This window comes from Martes martes (genome assembly GCF_963455335.1).
Source record: "Martes martes genome assembly, chromosome: 5".
Taxonomy (NCBI): Eukaryota; Metazoa; Chordata; class Mammalia; order Carnivora; family Mustelidae; genus Martes; species Martes martes.
In genome coordinates, this window is record NC_137892.1 from 73,714,263 (window position 1) to 73,731,906 (window position 17,644).

General features: G+C 34.8%; 1 protein-coding gene across 1 annotated transcript in view; it reads right to left on the reverse strand.

The window, feature by feature from the left end:
• The window catches only part of RNF180 (ring finger protein 180), a 194,624-nt gene that overhangs the window by 135,469 nt on the left and 41,511 nt on the right, over positions 1-17,644 (reverse strand). Inside the window, exons 3-4 of the mRNA XM_080804253.1 lie at positions 12,552-12,647; positions 9,999-10,958 (exon numbers count right to left, since the gene is read on the reverse strand). Of these exons, the coding sequence (XP_080660379.1) occupies positions 9,999-10,958; positions 12,552-12,647 (1,056 nt within the window). The remainder of the gene's footprint in view (positions 1-9,998; positions 10,959-12,551; positions 12,648-17,644) is intronic.

The window sequence follows — 17,644 nt, forward strand, 5'->3', positions numbered from 1 at the left end:
CAGTTGCATTTCTTTACACCAACAATAAGACAGAAGAAAGAGAAATTAAGGAGTCGATCACATTTACAATTGCACCCAAAACCACAAGATACCTAGGAATAAACCTAACCAAAGAGGCAAAGAATCAGTACTCAGAAAACTATAAAGTACTCATGAAAGAAATTGAGGAAGACACAAAGAAATGGAAAAATGTTCCATGCTCCTGGATTGGAAGAACAAATATTGTGAAAATGTCTATGCTACCTAAAGCTATCTACACATTTAATGCAACCCCTATCAAAATCCCATCAATTTTTTTCAAAGAAATGGAACAAATAATCCTAAAATGTATATGGAACCAGAAAATACCCCAGATAGCCAGAGGAATGCTGAAAAAGAAAGCCAAAGTTGGTGGCATCACAATTCCAGACTTCAAGCTCTATTACAAAGCTGTCATCATCAAGACAGTATGGTACTGGCACAAAAACAGACCCACAGATCAATGGAACAGAATAGAGAGCCCAGAAATAGACCCTCAACTCTATGGTCAACTCATCTTTGACAAAGCAGGAAAGCATGTCCAATGGAAAAAAGACAGCCTCTTCAACAAATGGTGCTGGGAAAATTGGACAGCCACATGCAGAAGAATGAAACTGGACCATTTCCTTACACCACACGCAAAAACAGACTCAAAATGGATGAAAGACCTCAATGTGAGAAAAGAATCCATCAAAATCCTTGAGGAGAACACAGGCAGCAAACTCTCTGACCTCAGCTACAGCAACTTCTTCCAAGGACATCGCCAAAGGCAAGGGAAGCAAGGGCAAAAATGAACTACTGGGACTTCATCAAGATCAAAAGCTTTTGCACAGCAAAGGAAACAGTTAACAAAACCAAAAGACAACTGACAGAATGGGAGAAGATATTTGCAAACGACATATCAGATAAAGGGCTAGTATCCAAAATCTATAAAGAGCTTAGCAAACTCAACACCCAAAGAACAAATAATCCAATCAAGAAATGGGCAGAGGATATGAACAGACATTTCTGCAAAGAAGACATCCAGATGGCCAACAGACACATGAAAAAATGCTCCACATCACTCGGCATCAGGGAAAGACAAATCAAAACCACAATGAGATACCACCTCACACCAGTCAGAATGGCTAAAATTAATGAGGCAGGAATTGACAGATGCTGGCAAGGATGGGGAGAAAGGGGAACCCTCCTACACTGTTGGTGGGAATGCAGGCTGGTGCAACCACTCTGGAAAACAGCATGGAGGTTCCTCAAAAAGTTGAAAATAGAGCTACCCTATGACCCAGCAATTGCACTACTGGGTATTTACCCTAAAGATAAAAACGTAGTGATCTGGAGGGGCATGTGCACCCAAATGTTTATAGCAGCAATGTCCACAACAGCCAACTATGGAAAGAACCTAGATGTCCATCAACAGATGAATGGATCAAGACACACACACACAATGGAATACTATGCAGCCATCAAAAGAAATGAAATCTTGCCATTTGTGACGATGTGGATGGAACTAGAGGGTATTATGCTTAGCGAAATAAGTCAGTCGGAGAAAGACAACTATCATATGATCTCCCTGATATGAGGAAGTGGAGATGCAACGTGGGGGGTTTGGGGGGGAGGAAAAGAATAAATGAAACAAGATGGGATCGGGAAGGAGACAAACCATAAGAGCCTCTTAATCTCACAAAACAAACTGAGCTTTGCCAGGGGGAGGAGGGTAGGGAGATGGTGGTGGGGTTATGGATATTGGGGAGGGTATGTGCTATGGTGAGTGCTGTGAAGTGTGTAAACCTGGCAATTCACAGACCTGTACCCCTGGGGCTAATAATACATTATATTATTACAAGAATTATTTTAAAAAAAAGAAAGATGCCCAATATCATTAATCATTAGAGAAATGTAAATCAAATCTGCAATGAGATATCACTTTACATCTGTCAGAATGGCTACAATAAACAAACAAACAAGAAATAATAAGTGTTAATGAGACTATGTAGAAAAAGGAATCCTTGTGGACTGTTGGTGGGAATGCCACCAACATAGTGGCACAGCCAGTATGGGTGAACAGTACGGAGGTTTCACAGAAAAGCAAAAATAGAATTAGCATATTATCCAGTAATTCCACTACTGGCTATTTGCCCAAAGAAAATGAAAACATTAACTTGCAAAGATATATGTATCCTTATGCTTACTGTACCATTACTTACAAGAACTAAGAGAAGCACAAGTGTCCATCCATCCATAAATAGATGGATAAGGAAAATGTGGTGTGTATGTATATGTGTGTGTAAATACACACATACATATTAATACACACACACACACACACAAACACAAATGATGGAATATTAATCAGCCATAAAAAAGAATGAGCTCTTGCCATTTGCAACAACATGGATGGACCTATAATACTAAAGATATAATACTATAATACTATATATATATATATATAATACTATAATAATTATATTAATATAATACTATAATACTAAAGATATAATACTAAGTAAAATAAGTCAGACAAAGGAAGACAAACACTATATGACTTCACTTGTATGTAGAATTTAAGAAACAAAACAAATGAATAAACCAAGAAAAAAAGAGACAAACAAAAAACTAACTTTTACATACAAAGAACTGCCAGAGGTAGCTGCCAGAGGGGAGGTCAGTGGGGGTATGGGTGAAACAGGTGAAGGGGATTAGAAGTGAACTTATCTTGATGAGCACCGAGTAACTTACAGAACTGGTTAATTGTTTTATTGTACAGCTGAAAGTAAAATAACACTGTATGCTAATTATACTTCAATAAAAAAATAAAATGAAGAGAGTAACGAACAAACTGAAACCATAAATTGACACAAAGTAGACTGAGAAATAAATACCACTCTGTCTCCATATATGACTAAAGGTCATGACGTTCTTCCTAAAAGAAAACCGTTTCATGACCAAGTTTATGCGTTTAATGAAACCAGGAAAATCTGTTAATTGTCAGATTTTCATTACTAAGGCTTTTTCTTTCAATAAACCATTAATTTTCTGTTGGAGGCAGAGAAAAAATGGGGAATAATTGCTCAATATGTGGATTACTATTACAGTTCAGATATATAAAAATTTCTCCTCTTTTAAAGGGACAACGGAGTATGTATTTGGAATATGATCTCTGCATGATTTGAAGATGATGAATCAAGTGATAAAAGAGTAAATGAACTCCTTTAAAATCTACGCAAAGTTCAAAATGATCACTATGTAAAAATCCATGGAAATGAAATTTAGTGCCTTTATGGAAATATGTATCTTTTCTAGATAAACCCAAATAAGCAGGTCTTTGATATAATTTATTGGGTCCTATACTCCCCAGGGCCTGAATCACACCTTTGTAAAAATACAAGTAGTCTTAACTCATTTAATTCACTGAGAACAAAATAATATAGTCATTGTAAATGGTTCAGTGATTTATTACAAACAATGATATTAGATCAATTATTTTATATTCTCATGCACAACACTCCAGAGAAAAATGAGGTAAATTCTTTTTTTCAGAATAGTTTCCTGTGGGCTTTAAAGAGACACATTCTTTTACTCATATTAAATAGACTTAAGGTTAAAAAATGAAAACACAATAAATGAAATGCTGTTTACAAAGAATTATTTTAAAAATATTATGCAATTATACTAGGGACAGTTTTACTTTCCCTCAATCCAGAAGAAGAAATATTTTTCCCAGGAAGAAAATTTTTTTTTTTTAAAGATTTTATTTATTTCTTTGACAGACAGAGATCACGAGTAGGCAGAGAGGAAGGCAGAGAGAGAGGAGGAAGCAGGCTCCCTGCAGAGCAGAGAGCCCGATGTGGGGCTCGATCCCAGGACCCTGGGATCATGACCTGAGCCGAAGGCAGAGGCTTTAACCCACTGAGCCACTCAGGCGCCCCCCCCCAGGAAGAAATTTTTGATTAATTTCCTCAAAATGCTAGTATTTCAGTCTTTTCATGATTATACTAACCACTTAGACAAACAAGGTAGGCCAAAAAAAAAAAAAAAAGTCTCAAAAGAAATTAGAAAATAGTTTGAACTGAATTATAATAAAAATACAACCATAATGTTATAGGATGTAGCTAATGCAGTAACTAAAGAGAAGTTTACAGCATTAAATGCTTAGATGAGAAAGAAAGATTTCCAAACAATAACCTTCTAAGATTCCAATTAATAAGTTGCTAAGTATTTTTTTCTAATAGGAAAGAAAATGAAGGGAAGAAATAAAATATTACAGGTAAGAGCAGAAATTAAGAATTTAAAAGTAGCAAGCAATGGAAAATATAATTGAAATCCAAGGCTGGTTCTTTGAAAAGATCCATAAAATTGATAATCTAGCAAAACTTAAAAAAAGAAGAAGAAAGAAAAAAGAGAGCAAGAGAGAAGATACAAACCATCATTAATTATAGGCTTTTAAAGGGGATATCATTACCAATCCAAGACATTAAAAGGATTATAAGGGAATATTACGAATACTAATATACAATTTCAACAACTTAGATAATTCACTGAAAACAACAAACTATCAAAACTTAGCCAAAATGAAAGAGATACATAAAATGTTCTATAAGTACTAAAGAAACGGAATTCAGTTCAAAACCTTCCAAAAAGGAAATCTTCAGGCCCAGAAAGTTTCATTAACAAATATTTAAGAAAAAATAACATCAATTCTTCAAAATATTTTCCAGAAAACTGAAGAGGAAAGATTACTTCCTAACTCATTTTACATGACCGGTACTATTTGGATATCAAAACCACACAAGAACAGCACAAAAATACAGAAAACCTTGGGCCAATATCCATCATGTGCAGAGGTTAGGAAAAAACTCTCAAAAATTATTGCAAATAATATCCAGCAATATATAGGAAGAAAAATACAATATAATAAAAGTGGTATTTATTGTGGGACTGAAAGACTGACTCAGTATAATAATCAGTATTAACACTGAAAACACAATCCTACCAATTGATGAGAGAAAGCATTTGACAAAATTCAACATCCATTTATAATAAAACTTCCAGCAAACTAGGAATACAAGGAAACTTCCTCAACCTGATAAAGGGCATTTACAAAACACCTAAAACTAACATATTAATAGTGAGAGTCTGAATGCTTCCTTCCTAATATCAGGAAAAAGACAAGGATGTCTGTTCTCATTTCTACTCAATACTGTACTGGATGTTCTAGCTACTTCAATAACAAAAAAACAAAAAAAAAAGGGAAAAGAAAAAAGGAAAAAAGATTCTGGATTGGAAAGGAAGAAATAATGCTGTATTTATTTGCAGACACTATGATCATCTACTAGAAAATACAATGGAATCTACAAAACAACTACTATTCCTACTATGTTAGATTAGAAAGGTTGTAAGATATAAGATCATACTAATTCAATTTTATTTCAACGTATTATCAAAGAACAACTGGAAATTCAAACTTAAGAAAACAGTATGATTTTACAACAGTAAAAAATATGAATACCTAGGAATAAATCTGACAAGATGTCAGAAGATCTATACTTTCAAATAACAAGATACAAAGTCAAAACAAAAACCAATTGTGTTTTTGTACATTAGCAATATACAATTAATAGCAATATAAAAATTTAAAAAATTAACAACATCAAAAAGTAAATAGGTATAAATCTAACAAAACATGCATAGGTTCTGAATGCTAAAAAGTGTAAAAATATGGATGAAAAATATCAAAGACCTAAACAAATGGAGAGACAACATGTTCGAGGATTAGGAAAATCAACACAGTAATGATTTCAGTTTTCCCCAAGTTGATCTACAGATTTCATATAATTACAATCAAAATCCCAACAGGACTTTTTTGGTAAATAAACAGGCTGGTTCTAAATTTTACATGAAAAAGTAAAGGAACTACAATAAATAAAACAAATTTAATAAAGAACAGTTAAATTAGAGGAATCACAGACTCCTACTTTATGACTTACTATAGCTACAAAAACTAAGAGAAAGGACTCCTGGCAATGAGAGAGACACAAAAATGAACTGAAGAGAATAGATAATGCAGAAATAGAACCCCTACACATACAGTCAATTGGTCTGACAAAGTTGCAAAAGCATTTCAATGGAGAAAGGTCAGTGTTTTCAACAAACGGTGCTGGGACAATCAAGCATCTCTATGTAAAAGAGCGAACCTCAACTGAAACCTCACACTTCATTAAAAAAAAATAAACTCAAAATGAATCATAATACTTAATGTGGTACTTAAAAAACTTTTAGATGAAGCCTAAAAGCACCTAAGTCATTAGGAAAATATCTTTATAGCCTAGAATTAGGCAAAAGAGGTCTTAGGTATGACACCAATGGCATAATCCATTAAAAAAAATGGGAAATTAGGCTTTATCAAAATTAAGTATGTTTGCTCCACAGGAAAAAAAAATTAAGAGACAAAAAGGACAAACTACAAACTCAGAGAAAATCTTTACAAATCACATATGCGATGAAAAACTTATATCCAAAATATATAAAGAACTCTCACAACTCAACACAATGAACACAACCCAATTAAAAATGACCAAAATATCTAAACAGACACTTCCCTGCACAATATATATGAATGGAAAAATAAGCATATGAAAAATGTTCAACATCATTAGGAAAATGCCATCAGCAAAATGCAAACTAAAACCACAATATGACTACATACCCACTTACAACAATTTAAAAAATATTGAGAATAACAGGCATAAGTGAGGACTCACAGCAAAGGAAATTATCATATACCATGTCTTGAAATACAAAATGGTATAACCATTTTCAAAACTGGAAAACAATCTGACAGTTTCTTACAAAGTTAAATATATACTTACCATATGATCCAGTATTCTCATTCCTGAGTATTTACCTTAGAGAAATGAAAACTTAGGTTCACAGGATAACCTGTACAGGAATGGCCTGAACAGCTCTATTCATAACTGCCCAAAGCTTGAACAACTCCCTTATCTTGCACAGAAAATGAACAACCTGCAGTTTATTGGTATAATAGAATACTACTGAGCAACAAAAAAGAACAAACAATAGATGCATTCAACAACTTGAATGAATCTCATAGGCAACTGTACTGAATCAAAGAAGCTGGTCTCTAGAGGTTATATATTATATGATTCTAATTTTATAGCATTACATTATTATTTTACAACATCATCAAAAGACAAGCTAAAGTAATAGAGAACAGATCAATGGTTTTCAGAGATTAGAGATGGGACAAGGATAGAATTATAAAGATAAAATCAAAGCACAATTATAAAGGCACAAGGGAGATTTTGGGGGTGATGGAACTGCTCTGTATCCCCACTGTGGTGGTTGTTATATCAATGTGTGTTCAGATCATACAGCTATCTGCCAAGAATATATTTTATCGCATAGTAATTAAAAAACTAAAACAGAAACCTAACAAGGTTATGGTGAATAAGAAAAGAGGTTTGTTCAGCACCCAAAGTAGAATTTAATTAATATCTGTTGAATAAAACACTGAAAATTAGTTTTAGTTTCTATTTCAATATTAATCCCATTTATACCCTTAAGCTTCAAAAATTTAAATAACTTTGTAAAGTATCATTAACATTTTTATTATGGTATCTGCCACATAAGGATGTCTAGTTTGTGGGGGGAAAAAATTACTAAAATATCAAATGAAAGTCCTAAATCTAGATTTCCCAACCAATTATTTTAAACTTAAAAAATATTATCATTAACAATAGGTAACCTTCCCTTTATATCTTGTATGCTTATCTTTCTTATTTAAAAAAGGGCAGCAGGTACTTGGGTGGCCCACTTGGCTAGGTGTTAGACCCTTGTTTCAGCTCAGGTCACAATTTCAGGGTGCTGAAACGGAGCCCCATGTCTGGCTCTGTGCTCAGTGGGGAGTCTGCTTCTCTCCCTCTCTCCCCCCTCCTCTTTCTCTCCCCCTTAGTCACTCCCACTTGTGTGAGCACTCACTCTCTAAAGTAAATAAATGGATCTTTTAAAAATAAAGAAGGGCAGGATCTACGTTGAAGTCATTACTCAAAGGCATGGTATATGAAATACATATTTGATAAATGTTTACAGAATTAACTACTCTTTACTAAAGATGGAATGAGCTGAATAGCTAAGCCATTAATTTATCTCAGGGATGAAATCTTTCCAGGACTTATCTTTTGGCTTAAATTAACAAAACCGTTAAAAATTCTTCTTCTTTAGGGCTCTAACTGGGGTGTGCACTCACATCACTAACTCATATGCCACTTCCATGCTTCTGCAGACTTTTACATTTTCTTTGCTAAGGAGACATTTGGCATTTGTCTGCCAGTAGCTCCCGTGCAACCAAACAGTCCTCCTAGGACCCTGCCGTAGTAATCCCTATACCGACCTGCCACAGGTCTGACTAGAATTCCTTCATTCTGGTTCATTAGCTAAGCAGTTTGGTTAAACCACATGTATGTGAATGAATAAAAGTACCCTTTAAAAAAAAAAAAAAAACCAACCCAACACTGATGTTGGTCTTGCTTAGCTTTAAATTGTATAAAAATAGTGTTCCTATGCTGGAAAATAATCAGTAATATAGTTCAAGTTTTCAGAAGTACCCAGCTCAAGAATTAAACACATTTTTTAAAATTGCAAAGATGTTACCTGCATAAATTTATAGTACAGAACAAGTATAATTTTTATACTTCTTTTAAAGTTCTATTTGTTTGAGAGTTATTTGAAGCCCTCTATATTGTTTTTAAGGCAGATTTTCTGAATATTCACTTAACATATGACCATCTCCAATTTATCTATGGGTTTAAGTCAAATTTTCAATAAAAAATATTGGATTTCATAGCTTCAATATATTAACCATGAAGTATATTATAATGGTGCTAAAATACATTCATTTTTTACATTCTACAATATATGCTTTGATGCCACGTTACACCATCACCTGCAAATAAACCGAACTACAATGCTCTTGTCAGCATCCAGTCAAAAATATAATAATTACCCATAATTATACTCTCTAACCAAATGATGAAAAATAATTAACCTGATTGAAGCACTCAATGCAGTAATTTTATTCTATTCAGTCTATGACTAGGATCATAAGCAATGAGTTTGCTGAATTGTTTAAAGAAATGATTAGGCAAAGTTGCAGCTTTCTATATTTAAGCTCTGTGGATGTTGTTAATATTCAACATACTGATTAATAAGGATTGCTATTTACTATAAACAAGTAGGTAACAAAGACAATTTGCAAAAAAAAAGTGTACATAGAAATATACTGGTCCTCAAACTTCCAAATTTTCATGAGCACCTCATCCACTAGCTTTAATTGGTCTCCAGAGCACCTGCAATTTATTGTTCAGCACCTTCGCATCATCATTTTTGAACCTATCATTACAGATACAGGAGTTTAAACCATAGAGAAGCACCCTTTCCTATAAAATTACAATAAGGGTCAATTGTTATTAAGATAAACTTCACGAATCAGTAGATTTACCATATCTGGATCATATGAGCACATAATTACATAATGTTCCTTAAAAATATCCATTTAAGCTAAAAGTGATGAAAGTCAATTAATTTGTCACTCGATTAAATTACAAAGGCTTCTTTGTTTCAACCTGACCTGAAATAAAATCATTGCAAACAATCCCAACATGAACAAATTTTAAATGTATATGACAATCTCACCTCAACATCATGAGATTAGTATTCATGTAAAATACTAGGATTGAGGAAAACTTCCCGAAAGGACATTTCCTAACCATATGTGAACAGAGACAGGTTTACACTTGCCGATTTTAAGAGAGGTGCATGATTATTAAGTTCACCTAGACAGAAAAGTCATTTCAAAACTCATTAAAACCATGTTTTTATAATATAGGTATTCAAAGTTAGCTTCTCTCCCCAAATCCCAAGATTTTACAACACTGAATTTTTAGTAAACCTCTTCAAAAAATTACCTGCTTCTGTAGCCATCTTTCATGCCTTCGTTGTTTCCTTCTCAGATTTTTCAACTTGCTCCTTTCTCTCTTGCTGAGCCTCTGGTTAATGGCCCCCAGGGAAAAACTGCCCGAGCGCAGGAAGTCCAGTGCAGAGAGGGGCTCTTCCTGGTCCGCAGCCTCCAGCATGCTCCTGCCAGCTGAGGGCAGGTCCATCACGAAAGTCAGGTTGTTAGAACTTGCATGGTCAGAGTACACTGCAGAAGCTTCTAGACCACACTGAAATTCTCCTCCTCTTTGTGTCTGGGTCTCACGGGGAGCCACTGAAAATCTTTGCAGCAGCATATTAGGATCAAAATTGGATGAAATCTGAAAGGAACAGTTATTTTTACTAGATTCTAAAGGCAAGCCTGAAAGGTGAATAGGCTGTGTTTCATTTAGCCTGGGACAGGCAGCAGTCTTACTATGTATTTTATAAAAAGTGGGTAACAAAGTCAGTTTCTCACTGATGTTCAGATCCAAACTATGTGATTTCCTATGAAAAGCTCTTGTAGTGCATCTGCCAGTCACAAGCTGAGGAACAAAAAGCTGGTATTTTGGATCTGATGCTTTGAAGAGCAGTTTTTCATTCTTCATCTGAAAATATGTTGACCGTACCTCCAGGCAGAGTGCTTCTGTTAATCTTCCAGAGCCATTATTATTTTGGGCCATATTTAAAACCCTGTGATTTCTGTTTCTGGAGGCGCCACCTGTCAGTAGAGTTTCCTTGTCACAACCTGACTGAACTCTAGGATGTGACAAGTATTTCAGCGATGGTCTCATTAGTCGGCCTGCCCGTGTTGGCTGATAATCGGTCCAGCTCTTAGAGAGATGTACAGCTGCAAGCTGGCCACAGGAACATTTTGGAGTGCTGACAAAATTAAAGCCCCCTAAACGGGCCCCACAGAAAGGGCAATTCAGTTTTCCAACTGTCCACTGGGCCTACAGGTAATAAAGGAAAGTAAGACAATGCTTTCATTGTAAAGTAATCAAACAGAATGTGAGCTGTATTTTTTTTTTAAAGCCAACCACATGAAAGTTTTCTATGCCACAGAAAAGGCTAGCTTTCTGTTTTCTGATTGGTAGACACAATAGTAAAGGGAAACAAGCCTTCTAATAAACAGAGATAAGCAACTCCAAAGTTCTAGAATGATAACATACTGCACATCAGCCCACCCCAACAATACTCCTAAGCATTCTAAAAGAATCTCTCAAACAATAGGCTGAATATGGATACAGTGTGAACTAATGAAAAGAAAAATACACTATGGAACCAGGAAGCAAATCAGTCTACAGAGCTTAATTTGCAAGTAAAATCTCACAGAAAAGTGTCTGTTTTGATACCCTTCTTGCATACCAAACACTGTGGGAGGGAACCTTACCCAACTAACAGAATAAAGCTCTTCCTGCCTTTTTACATACGACCAAAAGATACTGTTGCATACATAACAGTGCATTTTCTATATGCAAGTGCGTAATTAATAATGAACTGGCTTAAAATTATTTTTTTCAGGAGAGACAGTGGAATATCTGCAGCACCCTCATACATTTTGTAAAGTTCAGGACAGTGAAAGCCAGGGCACTGGCTTGTTCCTGGGAAATCATTACAATGTGAGAATGAATGCAGAGGATATCTATCAAATGTTATTTTTTAAAAACAACAAAAAAGTCAGTGGAGAATGGCAACTATATTTTTTTCAAAAATCATATTACTTAACACTTTTTCAATGCGTGTTTCAAAATGTGAGAAATAATAATATCATACTGTTAACAAGGTGAGTTCTTGCTCTTATAATAGTTCATTAGGGAGCCTTAAAAATTTGGTAATTTGATTTTGATTGTATCACTGAGAATCATTAATTATCCAGTTTATTTTATACACAAATGCATACATGAATAATATAGGATATTTCATTTACTCAGTAGGCATTGTTCTAGGTGCTGCAGATAACAGTAATAAACAAAAGAGAAAAATTTCTGACTTTATGGAGTTTTTATTCTGGTAGGGGAGATAGGCAATTAACAAGACCAGTAAGCCATATATGTATGTGGGTAAGCACGTGTGCATGCATGCATGTGTGTGTGTGTGTGTGTATGTGTATATTTATGTCTATATAGGTCATATATGCTCATGCATGCTACGAGTACTATATATTACATATTGTATGTGTGTGTATATAAAACATAGCTATTTAAATCAGAGAGGAGGAGAAAGGAAGTGTGGAGTGATAACAGCAGAGTAGGGGAACTGACAGTTTGCAGAGGCAATGCCTCATTGTGAGTAAAGACACATGGAAATAAGGGAGGCGGTAAATAATTGTGGGAAGAGCACTAAAGGAAGGGGAAATACCATGTTTTAAAATCTGAGATAGAAAAGTACCTGGAGCTCTCCAGTAATAATGAATAAGCCAGTAGGTGTAATCAAGAATTACAGACCTTTCTTATCTCTTGAAAGAATGCATTCAAGAAAAATAGCTCTAAAAAAATCCTGGAAGTAGTAAATTCCTAATTTTACTCAGAAACTAAGGAACTTACTTTTTGTATTAGGCAGTTTATCCATTCTGGAAGAGCTTCTATATCCATGTGCCACACATGACAAATACTCTGATCATCAGCAGAATCATGTCTGTCCTGTTGTATCAAAATGCATGATATTAGTTATTACCAGTTCTGGATTTATTTAACAAATTTCATATGTGAGTAAAACACAAAAATATAAATTCAGTTTTAGCTAGGAAGAAAATAACCACTGCTCTCCTCTTCTCATTCCCATCCCCAAAACAAACCCACAAAGACAAAAACAAATTTTCAGGGAATAACTGCTTGTGAATTAAAAAAAAAAAAAAAATTAAAAAAGCCTCCATTCCATTGATTTTATCAAATTAAATTTAAAATTTAGCAAAAAGTCATTCAATGGACAAATCTGGCACCCTATTCCTTTTCCTGAATGTGAGGAAAAAATAATGCCATTCATGACAACTTTCCCAGGTCTTTAATCTCTGATTCCATCTGGACTCTACTAAGATAGAATAAAGAAGCTGCTATACAGTCTATCGAGGTACTCAAGAAAGTACAAGAGGATGGGGAAGAAGAATAAATTCATAGGCAACCAGAAAAGCCTCAACTAAATTTCAGCTGTATTAGAAGAAGAAAATTTCAGAGACAGATACTTTTGGCTTTCTGAAACAGATGTGTAGGAATACATGTGATATATAGGTGAAACTGTACACATATCAGAAAACTGCTGGGCAGGCTAGCATGGAGATACAGGACTCTTTATAACCTTAATTAACCTTACCAATTTACCTTTACCTCTCCGGGTCTCAGTTTTCTCACCTGTAAAAAACTCAATAATTGCTAAGATCCCTTCTGGGTATAAAAACACTGCATTCTGTGATGGCAGAAAAGAGTTTCTTGAGAAGAACAGGGAAAAATAACGCTTCTGTCCATATACCCATTCCCAGCATCAGATTTTACATAGCAGTAGCTTTTCCAAGTTGCCAATGCATAATGTTTTTTTAGATTTCCCTAGCAGTGACACTATTAGGTACTATAATTACATTAACAAAATAAATAAGGAAATTACTAAACATACTTGCAAAGTCTGTATGCACAGTGATAAGAATGAAATAAGACAGAATCTCTGTAAGAACCTTTTGCCAAATAATCTACATTAGATTGTGATGTGGAACGAAGATGACCAAATTTCTAGGTTTAATTTCCCAAGTTGGTGCCTCTGGGCCCTATATCACTTTCTCTTCCATGAATACATCTTAAGATACTAAATGGTGGCCCAGTATACAAGAAAAGTTTCAGTATGATTTATTTACATGTCAGAAAGATTTATAAAGAAACCACCATTACCTAATTTCTGTCAGGCTCCCAAAAGATCACAACTTAATTAAAATGCGAAAGGGAACTGAGCTATTGTTGTATGCTAGAACACATTTCATTATTTCATATACTGTACACAACAGTATTTGATATACTATAAACGAGAACACTAAGCCAAATTCGAGATTGTAACAGAGGAAAAATACTTTTGTTAAAAGGTCTGAAAAAATTTTCCATTTCTAATGTCTGAATCAACAACACAGGCTGAAAATAGTTCAAAAGCAAATACAAAGTCCTCTGAGAAGGGTATATTGTGGGCCAAAGAGAAATTTTATAGTTTATTAATGATGCCTGAACTCTAAATCTGGCTAACGGACTGCAACTTACCGCGTGAATAGAAAGAATAGTAAGAAAAGGCAAGGCAAATCCATGTCAAAATGAAGAAGGTATTATTGAATGGGAGCAAAGTTAGGAAGAAAGGAGGAGATACTAGAAATAGTCTCTAGCTCAATCATCTTACTGCTCCCTGATATATATGTCCTCACAAGAGTGTCGGGCAGACGTACAAAGGTTTATTTTATCCTAGATTCTCATAAAACCAAAGAAGGAAAAATTCAGGTAGAGGGAAGTAATTACTGGTTCCAGTATAGTAAAGTAAGCACATAATCTAGTGTATCCTCCCTCTCAAAACAAAGTATTTATCAAAGACAATTATAAAAGTAACCAAGAGCTGAACTAAAAAACATAGCTGGGGAGATTTCCATGAACCAGAAATTATGAGGAGCCTCTGGAAGATCAATGAGGAAACAGCAGCACAATGTATTCAAGTTCCAAGTACATAATAGATGAGAACAACACAAATAATGGTCCATATAAACGTGGTGAAAACGAGAGACAAAAAAAAGCCCTGGGTAACCATCAGGGGTAGAATGGATGTCTGTCTGTCTCCAGGCAAGAGGTGTACCTAAGGAAGAGAGAAATAGAGCAACATCTCAGGGTAGCTGGAAATGCCTAGGAAAAAATGGAAAGCAGTTACAGAACTCCAGAAGATGAGCTACTGAGGATCAATCTCTATTCTTGCTGAAAATAGTACCATGATATGTAAAGAACATGAGCTAGATTTGTTTGTACTAATAAGATACACCTCTACTACTACTGTTTGCTATTTTTAAAAAGTCAAGTGAATTAGAAATAAATGCACTCTGATCTATGCTATTAAAAGCATATACAACCTAAAAATAAGTAGTATTACAACTTTTCTAAGGAAACATAAATATAAAAAGTACCTAAGAGGCCACATACCAAGTTGACAACACTGGTTAGATTTGAAGGAAGAAAGACAAAGGTTAGGAGTTACTAAAAGGAAACGTTAACTTTCTCATTATTGCTTTACTGGGAGAATATATTAAATAATACTTATATAATTAAAATTTAATTTGAAAATTGATTCAAGTAAAAATAAAAGAAACATTACTTCTGATTCTGGCAATGTAAAAGTAAGTGGTATTAGACATGCTCTCAGCAAGCATTTTAATAGATAACACTCAGCAATAACTTACACCTGTCAGAAAGGCTAAAATAAAAAGCTCAAGAAATAACAGGTGTTGACAAAGATGTGGAGAAAAAAGTCATTGGCAATCACTTCTGGTGTGACTATACATGGGTACAGTCACTGTGGAAAACAGTATGGAGGCTTTTTAAAAAATTAAAAATACAGGAGACAAACCATAAGAGACTATAGATTCTGAGAAACAAACTGAGGGTTTTAGACAGGGGTGGGGGGTGTGGGGGGTGGGGGTGGAGATAGGTGAGCCTGGTGGTGGGTATTAAGGATGGCACGGATTGCATGGATCAGTGGATATTTCATGCAAACAATCAATCATGGAACACTACATCAAAAATAATGATGTACTGTATGGTGACTAACATAAGAAAAAGAGAAGAAGAGAAAATTTTAAAATTAAATAAAATTAAAAATTAAAAATAGAAATACAGTATGATCCAATAATTCCACTAATGGGTAATTTAACTGCCCCCCCAAACAATGAAAACACTGCTTTGAAAAGACAGATTCACATTTATGTTTACTGCAGCCTTACTTATAATAGCCAAGATATGGAAGCAATCTAATTGATAAAGATGTGGTACACATATACAATTCATTCTCACTGTTTCTATACCACACTGTATTGATGGTCCAAGTCAGCAGAGTATAGCAAGAAAAGGAAAAGAGACACACAGATTAAAAATAAAACAACAAGATACAACTTCTTATCAAATAAGATGGATAATAAAGAAAAAAGAACATAAGTGAAGAAGAAAGAAATAAAACAGCGATACATGCTAGAACATGGATGACATTGAAAACATTATGCTGGGTAAAAGAAGGCAGACACAGAAGGCTACATATTGTATGATGGCATTTATGTAAAATATCCAGAGTCCAGCACATCTATAGACATAAAGCAGATCAGTAGTTGCCTGGGTTTTGAGGGAAGGGTAAATGGAGAGTGACAGCTTAATGAGTATGAGCTTTCCTCTTGGGAGGATGAAAATGTCCTGAAATTAGACAGTGATGATGGCTGTGCAACACTATAAATGTACTAAATATCACTAGTAGTAAATTTTATATTATGTATATTTTAACACAATTTTTAAAAAAGAACAATGTAACTCCTTTATTTGCATTCAGCATAGTATGAAGGAAATACTACTAAGGAATTCACCAAAATGGCTGTTTAAATTAAGAAGTTTGCATAATTTCAGTATACAATGTCAATATACAAAGGTCTGTGTATCACATTTCTGTATATTAACAACAAATAATGGGAAAGCAAAAATGTTTAAAATATCACTTAGAAAAGTATCCAAAAATATGCCCTCATTAGGCATAAATTTGATGCAATATATTTAAGACCTGTCCACTGAAAACTACAGAACACTATACAAAGAAATTAAAGAAGACCAAATTAAGCCAAGGAATACATCATATTTTTAAGATATCAGTTCTTCCCAGATTAATTTACAGATTCACCACAATCCCACTCAAAATCCTAGCAGGCTTATTTGTAGAAACTGACAGATTACAAAATTTACGTGAATGCAAATGATCTGAAACACCCCAAGAAATTCTGCAACAGAAGATGAAAGGCGGGGTCCATACACTTTCTACTTTCAACACTTACTGGATCAGTGGAACAGGATAGAATCCAAATAGACCTGTATACATGCTCAATTAATTTTTGGTAAATATGCCAAGGTGATGAGAAAAGATACACTCTTCAAAAACTGGTGATGGAACAACTTGATAACCATATGAGGCTAAAAGAAAACAAAAAAGTCCCAAACAACCTTTTTTTAAAATTAACATACAATGTATTATTTGCTTCAGGGGACAAGTCTATGAATCATCAGTCTTACACAATTCACAGCACTCACCATAGCACATAACCTCCCCGATGTCCATGACCGAGCCACCCTATCCCTCCCATCCCTCTCCCCTCCAGCAACCCTCTGTTTGGTTTCCTGAGATTAAGAGTCTCTAGAGATTATGCTGAGTGAAATAAGTCAAACAGAGAAAGTCAAGTATCATATGGTTTCACTTATTGGTGGAGCATAACAAATAATATAGAGGACAAGGGTAGATGGAGAGGAGAAGGGAGTTGAGGGAAATTGGAAGGGGAGGTGAACCATGAGAGACTATGGACTCTGAAAAACAACCTGAGGGTTTTGAAGGGGCGGGGTGGGAGGGTGGGGGAACCAGGTGGTGGGTATTAGGGAGGGCACAGATTGCA